This window comes from Poecilia mexicana, unplaced genomic scaffold (assembly GCF_051168715.1).
Source record: "Poecilia mexicana isolate PSO_F unplaced genomic scaffold, ASM5116871v1 scaffold_19, whole genome shotgun sequence".
NCBI classification, from domain to species: Eukaryota; Metazoa; Chordata; class Actinopteri; order Cyprinodontiformes; family Poeciliidae; genus Poecilia; species Poecilia mexicana.
Window position 1 is genome coordinate 8,119,757 of NW_028263388.1, and position 11,322 is coordinate 8,131,078.

General features: G+C 39.9%; 1 protein-coding gene across 3 annotated transcripts in view; it reads right to left on the minus strand.

Annotated features, from left to right (window-relative positions):
- Positions 1-1,390: 1,390 nt before the first annotated feature.
- The window catches only part of mpripb (myosin phosphatase Rho interacting protein b), a 55,378-nt gene continuing 45,446 nt past the window's right edge, over positions 1,391-11,322 (minus strand). For all 3 annotated transcript variants that reach the window (XM_088000918.1, XM_088000919.1, XM_088000920.1), the window contains 8 exons: positions 7,761-7,908; positions 7,532-7,649; positions 5,531-5,690; positions 5,336-5,449; positions 4,866-4,952; positions 4,600-4,762; positions 4,437-4,522; positions 1,391-2,322 (listed from right to left, as the gene is read on the minus strand). In XM_088000918.1, the coding sequence (XP_087857044.1) occupies positions 2,251-2,322; positions 4,437-4,522; positions 4,600-4,762; positions 4,866-4,952; positions 5,336-5,449; positions 5,531-5,690; positions 7,532-7,649; positions 7,761-7,908 (948 nt within the window). In that variant the 3' untranslated portion in view covers positions 1,391-2,250. The remainder of the gene's footprint in view (positions 2,323-4,436; positions 4,523-4,599; positions 4,763-4,865; positions 4,953-5,335; positions 5,450-5,530; positions 5,691-7,531; positions 7,650-7,760; positions 7,909-11,322) is intronic.

Consider the following 11,322-nt stretch of genomic DNA (forward strand, 5'->3'; position numbering starts at 1 on the left):
TAAGCTGTTAAGGAGCTATTAAAGCACAACACATTAACTAACTGTAAAGTGCAGTCTATGCTGATATAAACTGCAGTTTACATCAGCATACACTGCGAGGCTCCTGGTCTAGAAAAACGCTTCTACTTTTTTGCTAATGCCTTGAAACTTGAAGGAAATGAAAAGCCAGAAGCCACCTAGAGAGAAAGTGTTATGGTCAAACAACACACTAAGCTGTTTGTCCACAAAGATAAGGAACTATGAGTGTAAAGGTCAAGAGTTAGCTTGTACAAGCTATGAAGCATAATTGCAATAATCATGTTGCAGGTCTCTCTTGCTACCAACCAATTTAAATGAACTCATTCTGCCAAGAAAATGACAAATATCCAGACATTAGAAGTTTTGTTGATGCCCATCAAAGGTGGGACATTAAACCAGATACGAGTGTATAACTTTGACCTTGTATGGATTTAGCAACGTCTACAAATTCAAGCTTTACTGTTTTGTATACAACAAAGCTACAGTACAGAACTTTCCCATTCACCAACATGGATTACGTGTTTATTTTTGTCTCCATGTACTACTATGGTGTGTTTCTTTGGGGTGACCAAGGGTGGTGGGTTAGGTTCAATATGGAATAACCTTTTTAATACGCATGGAAGATAATGGATGGCTAAGGAGCTACATTACCGACATTGGGGTGTCCAAGGATTGGCAGTAGAGGCATTACCAGCATGTGACTGTGAGCTGATGTCCTGATGATGGTCCACTGGATTACAGCAAAATACCATTTTTGTTTTTTCACCATCCTCCATAACATCTTTGAACCCAGTTGAGTGTACAAGAAATTAACCATTATTCCCTCTCAACAAGAAAGTGCCCAGGGTTATATTAACACTATCCTGATGCTGTAGTGAATTTTTGTGTAAAATAAATAAATACAGAAAAAACTGGGGGGAAAAAATAAGAACCACAACCATTCATTGGGCAGCAAGGTCACCACAGAAACTGCATACATTTGAAGGTCTAAATTGAATTTTCTACATCCTTCAGACAAGGGGAATGTATCTTAGTGTGTTTTTATTTGGTAATTTTGATTGCTGTATATGCAGTTTTTATTAACTGTATTCATTCAGTTTCTGACAAAGTGGAAGTGTAAAAAACCTTTAAGTAAAACTAAGTAGAAATTGTACACAAGAAACTGAGTGGAAACTGTGCTTAGCAAGCTATGTGGCATAAAATATTAGGGGCTATTTTTTTATTATTATTGATATTACTAATTTACATTTAAGTCTTATTTAGCAAAACTTTGCACTTTCAGATTCTCTTGTAAATCTTTAGCGAGATGCAACGTGAAAAATGGCGAGACATCTCAGGTGCACTACGCAAAACGGCAAACTTCATAACCAGAAAGGGTGCAAAAATATTTATTGCTAATAAACCTGTAGTCAGTTGGTGTATATTTGCTTTATATTTACAATAATAGAGTACAGAGGAATGGGAATGTAAAAGAAAAATCCCAGCCATTTAAATAAATACAAAGGGACTGCCACGAACAAGACTACAAACATAAACCAACTGGAGAAACTCCTATACAGCTGGACCAACGACTGCTGTGAGAGAAAACAAACAAAAAACCCATACCTTTTAATTTACGTACTTAAATTATAGTCAGTGAATCTGTCCATAAGAATACCGTTATCTTTCCAGGAACATCAGGTTTGCGTGATGTTAGTTTGGAAGACAGGCGACACGGATGAGCGCTCCCATTCCAAAGCTCGTTTACGACACGCATGTGTGTGGAGAAGGTGCAGAGGAGTCACAACAGGCCGAACACTGGACTCATTCCTATCAGTTGTGTTATGCAGGTGTTACTTCTCAATATACGCTTTTGTTTTAAGCCAGTCAACATTGCAGCTAAATGTCTTTGGCTAGCAACAGTCTATAGTGTTAAAACAGTAGCTTACACAGTCATAGTTTAGTGTATGCATGGCAGATGCTCTTTTTTAAAAACATTATTTACAAAAAGACATAGGAGGAAGAGGCTGGAGGGAGGGGAGACATAATACAAAAACGTCACAGTTAGCTGAAGTGCATGGAATGCAAACTCTAGACATGAAACTCAAACTTCATAGCGTGTCTTCTTTAATAACATATATGATCTGTGTTTAGTGACCAGTGTGTAGTGTTTCTAAATAAGTCGTAGCAGAGCTAAAAATATAGTGGGCTCCTAAACATGCGGCACGGCAGGCAGACGTGATGCGTCGCTCGTCAGAACTCCTTCGCGTCTTTGTTTTCGAACAGGTGGAGTCTCTGCTCCGCGGTCAGCCCTTCCTTCAGACTCTGGAGGGAAACAAACAAAAGAGATATTCGACGTTAGGACACGTCTCCCAGGCGGAAAAAAAAACAACAAAAAAAAAACTTAAAAGTTAGGCAAGGGATTTTCCTCTATTATCCAGTTGTCACCCAGTTATGATTAAATCTATCCAGGTATGTTTCTTAGCTTTACTTAAGTGTTTTCTGGCTTTAAACAAAAAACTAAATGTGAGGAATTTATCATAAGCTAAAGATCGTTGTCAGATCTTGAGTGGGAGACAGCAGGGTGTGTTACACCGACCCGTGGGTGTGTCTGCTTTGGTTTACCTAAAGGAGAGGAAGAAGTAGGCCTACACACGTCTTCTGCTAACTGTCCCAGGGCATGTCTCGATTCACAGACTGAGGACAGAAGGGGAGGAAAAAACAAAACACACACACCAGCAAAAGTGTGTGTTAGACCGCAGTGGTGTTTGATTTGCAACAAAATCCCAAGATTGCAGTTCAGATGGAGTCATAACAGACAGGAAAAGTAGTCACACCCCTTGAACTTTTATTTTTATTTTTTCCCACGATGCAGCCACAAATGTGTGTTTATGTCAGGGCAAGACCAAGACAAATTAGAGCTTAACTGAATAAGAAACAAGAAAATATGGTTGTTGGTTTTTTTTTTACATTTAACAAACATCAGATTTTTTTCTTGAGCCAGTTTTTTGTAGAAACATCATGGCTTCAATTACCAGTTTTATAGAGAATTCTTGAATTTCAGCAATGTGAACTAATATTCTCACTTTGATTTAGGTCTGGTCTTTGACTAGGCCATTTTAAACACATGAATATCTGTCAGTCTGCTGTAAGTTGAACGTCGGCGCTTTGAGCCTGTGATACGTTTTATCACCATATATTTACTTCCTTCCATCTTCCCATCAACTCTGACATGAATTTTCTGTCTCTGCTAGAGAAAATTGACCCCCAACACGTTGTAGGCTTTAAAGTGTCTCACAGTGAGGATAACGTGTTCAGGGTGGTGTGTGTTAAAACTTCACCACACATGGCATTGGGTATGTTTGGGTTCTATTACTTAGGTACTTTTGAGGGCTGGGCAGCAAAGCTTCAAAATAAAATCTGAGATGTTTTCAAACCAGATCTGATTTTAATCTATTTTTTTCCTCCTTGCTTTCTTTTCTAAAAAACAAACAAAACAAAAAAAAACTTACAAATGGCAGAAAATATAAAAAATTGGCTTTTGTTTCAATCGTCCCTTCGGTGAGTTGTTCAACAGAGGATTAGTGCCAGGCTATGAGAAGTTTTGTTTAATTACGAGAATATAGTCATAATATTAGCAGAATAAAGAAGGAATTTTATCAGGAAAACGTCTTGAAGTTATGAGAAAAAAATTAAGAAAAAGAGCTTAGATAAGTTAGCATCTGGTGTTAGCAGCTCAGTCTGTGAGGTTTGTTCTTCAAAATGGTTTGCATGATCATTTCAAAGCCCTACTGCAGATAATTTGATGCTGAGGGCTAACCCTACCCTAAGATTTAATACTTTAGTGTCTGTAAAATTACACAGAAAAATTGGTATTTTTTCTGTAGCGGTTATCATAAAATTATAACTTCATTCTTCTAATAAGATGATTTTTGACTCAGTGTACAACTTTATTATACAGTATTGCTGTAGTACTTTATTATAGAAATGGTAGCCAGATTCAAAGTCCAAATAAATAGAAACTTTGCCAAACAAGATGGTGGAAAATAACTCAGATTTTTCAAAAACCCAAAATTTTAATTGACTAGTAAAACAGATTTTATTCATTAAAAAACATTAAAACCATAATTTTCCTTCCACTTCAATTATGCACTACTTTGTGTTGGTCTATCAAATAAAATCCATTCAGTAAAGGCCCTGGATATCGATAAAACACAGCTGGGGGAATGCGCTGTTGCATGCAACTTTTCAGGCAACCTGCAGAGGGCAGCAAATAACTGGAACGTGCATCTCAGGCCTTAACGATGGAAAGCCGGATTGCTCTGTCTGCTGTCAAAGTGTTGCTGCCTCTCATCACAGCCATGTGGTTTTGCCGTTCAGCGGGAGCTCTCGCGGACTGCACGGCTGCTGCAAACACGAATCGTTTCTTTCTGACCCACCTTTGACCTCAGGGTTCGCTCCGAGCGCTTGGCTGCCGCCGCTGCCATCTTCAGGATGTCGGGGTTGCTTTTGGACTTCATGATATCTGTCACGAGAATGGTCAGAAACCGAATTAGATTGGCGGTCGGACGGCGGGCCGTTTCGAGGCGGCGGCCGGCGTACCGTATCCTCCTCGCTCCAAGTCCTCAAGCGACGGCTCGCCGAGCGCCTCGTGCGCCAGCTGCAGCTGCTCCCGGAGCCTTCCGAGGTCCCGCTCTGCCTTGGCCTTCACGATGCTCAGCTCTGTGTAGATGTCCTTGTACTTATCTGTCGCATACTTCTTGTCCTGCAAGCACAACATTTCGCTTAGACAAGCAGAGCGCTTTTGGAGGCGCGACTGGGAATCGTTGGCAGTCGCCGAGGCGAAGCCGCGAAGGAGTTGACGTTACTCTTTGGGCGGCCTGGAGTTCGTCTTTGAGGGAGTTGATTTCCTGCTTCAGGTATTGGACCTCAGACTCCTTCACCCGCAGCATCACCTGAGGAAACCATGAGGAAAGAACATGGGCTGGATTTGAAGGAACATGTGTAAATCTATTAATAAAGAGGGTTAGTCGTCATGTCACTGCAGAATGTTTGATGACAATATTACAACTCTACTTGAAAATAGATTCAGAACAACCATAATATCGCAATAATAATAATTACTGGGACAATTTATCCACCAGCTAAACTGTGCCATCGTAACAGTCAGGGCCAACCTCTATTTTAACTGTGCAAAATAAACTAAACTAGTTGCTCTCATGATTGAAAGGCTCCTGAGGGGAAACGGCTGCCGCCGCCAAACTTCACTGGTGCAAACTGGTTTTAGAATCCTAAAACCAGTCCTTCGTGGTGTGATTTTATGCGCTGCAGTGGTTACCTCCAACTCATATAGCTCCTTCCCCTGGATCGTGGTGTTTGGATCTCCGGCTCCGTCCTCAGACGTCATGGAGCGCATCTTGGTGATCTCTGCAGCCAGTCGGTTGTTCAGCTCCTAAATGTGATGCAGAGAAGGAGATCAAGACAGAGTCCAGCAGAAAGTGTGAGGGTGTAGACTGTGTGTGTGTGTGCGCACCTGGTTGTGTGCGTTGAGCTCCTGGTTCTCCCTCTGACACTGCCTGAGGGCCTGCCTCTCGGCCTCCAGAGCCTGGGCCAGGTGGGCGTTCTCCAGGCACTTCTGGGAATACTGCTCCGACAACACCTCGATCTCCCGCTGGAAGGAACACAGCTCCTCCCTGGAACACATCGCCAAGCCTGATAATGCGTTTGCCGTCCACGTCGCACGTTCAGAAAATCGCTTGAAACGCGACACCTCAGCCTGCGAGAAGTATTCGGACCTATCTAATGTTTTTAAAAGTTTTGTCACAGGCTTCAGTGGATTTTATTGGGGTCTCGTGTGTTGGAGCAAATGGATTTTCATGTACTTCTTGTTACTAGTTGCAGTAATCCAGCAGTGTGTGTGATGGGAATCCATTATGTCTAACTTTGCTGTTTTTAAAAAAAAAAAACAAAAACGTGAATTTTCTTCTAAAAACCTTCTGTGTGTTTAGAGAAGTGTAGGAGACGAATGTGGCCAAGTGGGTAAAAAGTGTCGCTGGACGAGTTACTGAAATAAGAAAAAGGCAAATAAAAGAAATATTCCTTGTGTTTTACTTGATACGTTTCGTTTAAAAAGACAGAAACTGGCCATGGAAATCTAAAGTTAAAACAATTACCAAAAATGTCCATCTGCACCGGCTCTATGTGCTGGACGGCAAAATTTATACCATTTTGTAATAATTCAAGAACCACAAACGGCCACTGAGTCACACTTTAGAGCAAGAAAAATGAACATCTGACATGTTTTAATTTGTATTCATCCTATTTCAGTCTGACTCTCCAACATAAAAGAAATCTAGTGAAAACAACTGCCTTCAGTAAATAGACTAAATAATTTAATCTCAGGTCAAAACAGCGTGGTGAAATTCCAATAAAATCCATCGTGATTTGTGGCTGCAACATTAAACCGTTGAGGTGTGCGAATCCTTCTGGTTTCGATCCTCTGACCTTTTAATTCTGGTGGCCTGTAAACTGCTCACAGTGCTGAAGACAGGCAGGTGAAGCGAACACACGGAACCTCCATGCATGTTCACACAAGCCGTGAGTGAAATATGCACTGATCAGGATAAATCAGCAGGTCTTAAAACCTGGAAAAGCATCAGAGGTGACAGCTGTGTCAGCACAGCTCAGCCTGACGGATCCGAGATCGCTTTATACACACAGCTGTGCTTTAAAATGGGTTTGTTTTTAATCATTTGATGTGTTGAAAGTGAATCTATTTTAGGAGAAATGACGCAAAGATGCCTCAGGCCAAAAAGACTGAAGCACTGAGACGAGGAAATCTGTATACATTTAGACAGCTGCAGCTTTGCAAAATGAACCCCAGTCCTATTAATATAGTTTTTTTCTAGAGGTGCACTGATTGCAGTTTTCTGGCCAATCACTGATTTTTAAAAGACCTGCAGGTTCAGATTTTGACTGAAAAGTTGCTAAATACACCACCTCCAATCTGGAATCTCAAAATTTTGAGAAACAGTAAAATCCCACAAGAAAGAAGAAAACTACATAGAATATTAGGGTTGAAACTACCAATTATTTTAGTAATTGATTATTCTGACGATTAAAATTGGTTTCATTTCCATTTAGCCAATTAAGCCTTTTTTTTAAATAAAGTATTCAAACACAGGAGATGCAAATAAACAATAGTTTTTCTTAATTACTGCTCTGAATCTGTTTTTATTAGATTTTTCTGAGTCTGTATACTTTAGTTAGCGATTAATCGATTACTAAATTGACGATTATTTAATTAGTTGATTAATCACGATTAGTCGTTTCATCCCAATAGAATATACAAGATTAAATAATCCTGCCACAACAAAATTTAAGACCTGTGATTAATGCATTTAAGACCAACTTTAAGGAATTTAAGACATTTCAAGGACTCGGAGAGATGAATTTCAGACTTTTTAAAGATGCGCGGACTCCCTGCTTTTTCTTTCCGATGAATGTAATCCCAGCTCCAGAGCAGAGGACTCACTCGTGCTGTCTGCGGATCTCCTCCATGTCGGCGTTCTCGGCGTTGCTGCTGGCCTTGCGTGCCTTCTCCAGCTCCTTCTCCAGCTCCGTCCGGTGAGCGTTTTTCATTGCTTCGATAGCTTAGATAACCGGCAGAAACGAGAAGAAAAGCTTCAGTGGCAGTTCGTGGAGATTTCTCTGGAACTCATCAGACTTCATTGAAAGGTAGTTTTCTTTTTTTCTCCTTTTACCAGCGATTGTTGCGGCCGTTTCCTCCTCCAACAGCCTCTCCTTCTCCTCCTTCAGGTTCTCCAACTCTCTCTGGTGTTTCCTCTGGAGCTCTTCGATCACCTTCTGATGGGACTCTTCCATGGCGGCAAAGCCTCTCTCACAGGTGGCCTGTAAGAAAACAAGGCTCACAGTGAGCAACGGGTCATCTGCAGAGGAGCAGCAGATCATTATCGGCTGAGGAGGACGGGAGGAAAAAACATTCATCCTTTATGTTTAAACCAATAAACAATAATAACTTTAATCAATACGTTAGAGCCTTGCAACCGTGTGCAAGTGTAGCATGTTTGAGGACAGAGAGGGTTAGGAGGAACGGCAGGAAGCACAATACGTAGAAGAAAGCCACAGACGGTCAGAGAGGAGGGCGAATGGATGAAGAGCTGCCACTTCCTGTTCCATCAAATGTGAAGAAAATCCTAGCTCCAGTCAACAAAGTCCTAAACTTTCTGACTGATTGGATCTTTGGCAGAATGTCAGGCTACGACTGACAAGATATCAGCAAGGCCGAAATTACATCTCTTGCGTGTAATTTTGAACAAATACAAACAAGAAGCAAACGTGAGGAATGGAGGTCTGCTGGATTTTCACAGGAGTAGCCTTCTCCCTGGGGGGACAAACCCAGGGGCCGAGGGAGAAGTGGAAAAGTCCCCCACCAACACGGAGCTAGTGTAAACTTCCTGCTGCGACATCCGAACGAGCAGCTGCTTCAGAAGCCTGTGAGCTCATTTGTTTGGTGTTTAGAGAAGATCCAAATTTATTTTAATTGCATTGTCCAATGTTATTGAAATGAATGGGGCAAAGTCATGCAATCGGTCCCTCCCCCACGTGTTGCTACACACGGCAAGTCTACGACTGCAATAATTTTATGTTTTTATACCATTTTAAAAATAAAAATGTAAAACCCGTGCTTGAAAATTTTCATAGCACGATAACATTTTAAAAGTATAGAAATGAAACAGCTGTGTTTGTCTAAAGCTGACTACCTGAGCAGATAGCCTGACTAATGCCCTAATAGTAGCTCTTCATACTTGTGTTACTTAATATGGAACAGAAAGAGCAAAAAGATACAATATTATGCTCAAAACAGCAGCAAATTCAGCTGTTTTCTACCATAAATTCTTGTTTATCAAACTGGAAATAATGATACATATAACACAATCATAACTGTCGTCATCAAAATGCAATATTTTAGCAGCAGATGCAATAAATGCTGCTCTTCTGTTACAGATATTTTAAAAAAACTAACAGTATAAAAGCAGTTGGGTCATGTAACCCATTTGCAATTTAAATTTATGTGCAAATACTTTGGCAGATTTACTCAAGGCTACCATTCAATGAGTATCTTAGTAGTACAACGCCACTTCTGCTGTTCAGCTGCACATCATTTCCTAACTTAAAGGGGTTTTAAACTTGTTAATATTTTTTTTTTAAATCAAATACCGTATTTTAGTATGAGCAAAGTTATTACTATTTCAAGTGAAACACTAAAATTCTTTCCAAATTATCTGCTTTGCAAGTTTTTTAAGCTAAAGTAGGAAAGGAGATGGATTTACTAGTTTATTTAGTAAATCCGTTTTTCTAGTTTCAAATTACTTTAAAAAAATTGTCTGCGTGGTTTTTGCGGTATCGTTTTCCACAGACAGTGGTGGTTGTTGCTAACTAAAAAGTTAGCAGTGCTAACCCTAAAGCACTAATCATAAACATTAGCTCTGCTGACACTAAAGCACTAGCTTGTGGTATTTGGTGGAAGCTAATGCTAAAGTGCTAACTTTGATTCAAATTGCATCTGCCCTTGAAAGACTACAACCCTCGAGCACCAATTTAATTTTGACAACATAATTTATATGTTCTATGATTGCCTTATTTGTTTATACCCTGTTTTCAACTGTCCATGTTTTATTTTTTCCCTGTACATTTATTCGTTGAAATTTAAAAAGAAAAGTGCAAGAGAAGAGAGCTTTAGGTTAGTTACAATAATGTTTCACCAAGTTCAGCACATCCTCAATAGCCAATAGGGATTTGAATGGTGTTTTTGTTATGAAATGCAAACAAAGACCATAGATGAGCAGTTACTACTGTGAACCACCCAGTCCTCTGCTTCGATTTTAGTGGAAAAAAGAAAAAGCTGGGAAACTTATGTATGTGAGTGAGGCTATTAAAATAAATCAGTGATCCTCTGACGTTCTAGTCAGACAGAGAGGTCTAGGCTTTCTGTTGTGAAATGGATTGTGAAGGTTGGAGCAAGAGACATGTTGGGAAATGCTGTCTTTGGAGTAAAAAGTGCCTTAAGTAAATTTTTGCTCCATGTGCAACCCTTATTAAAAACAACATATCAGTTTTACATAATAATTGAAAAGTAATTTCCAAAAAATAAGTAACAGGGTACAGTGACCTTCTAATGTAACATAAAAAGCACTGGCACCTTCCATTTGTACGCAGAAGTCGGAACTTCCAAGTTGATAAAAATGAAATTGAGCGCTCCCAAAAGTCCAACTTAGAGAGTGAAGCATTCACTAATTAATACTGACCTTAAAATCTGTTTGGCCGCCAGATAAGCTTGAAAATAACCCCAATAAACACTTGTCAGACAGTGCACTACTTGCACTTTTGAGAGAGTATATCTCTATAAATCTGTAGTACACATAGAAATGTACTTCTGAATGAGCCATTCTTAGTGGCTCGTGCTGCTTACAGTAACCCAAACTTATCAATAAGCAGAAGAACTGAGCTTGTCTCTGACTTGCAATCTCAACACAGCAGATTGGGTGTGACCAAGTTCCGACTTTAGAGTCAAATGAAATTCTCAAGTTGATTGGCAAAATAATCAGTCAACTTTCTAGCTGTCTCCATGGCTCCAATGGCAAATGGTTTCTAATATTTAGACCAATTCATTTTTTTTATCAAGGGAGAAAACAGTCCTATAAAAACACTGAACATAAATTGGACAAAATAATGAGAAATGAGCTGAATACCATCTATAGAGAGCTCTGAATGCACCAGAGTTCCAGAAAGAGCTAGCAAGTAGACCGAGTTAAGATTACTTTGTCAAATACTTGAAAACAGCATCTTCGTCACTGAGCAAAAGCGGCACATCAAGTTAAATTGTTAGTATGGAAAAGCAGAGGGATTCAACAACTGAACACATATATTTCATTACAGCCAATATTCATCTAAGAAAAAGAAGAAGCAATTTTTAAGCTGTTTGCAACTTTGTAAGTTTAAAAGAGTAACTTTGGATTGTGGAAACATGAATAATAAAACTCATGCAAAAACATAAATGTGGGCTCATGTGCGTAACTTTTCTTTGGTTGCTAGAGTTTATCAGCTACTGGTAGCTCTACAGCTAAAGCTGAAGGAATAGTCACATGAACCCTACGGGAGGTTAGTTTTCATGCAACACAGAGGAAACGTGGTTTACGGCACAAAGCCAAAGAACAGTGATCGGGGTTAGGGAAGGGAGTTAGGTTGGGGAAGGAATGGGATCTGGGAATGCCACAAAGGAAAACAAGGCATCACAGACGGTAG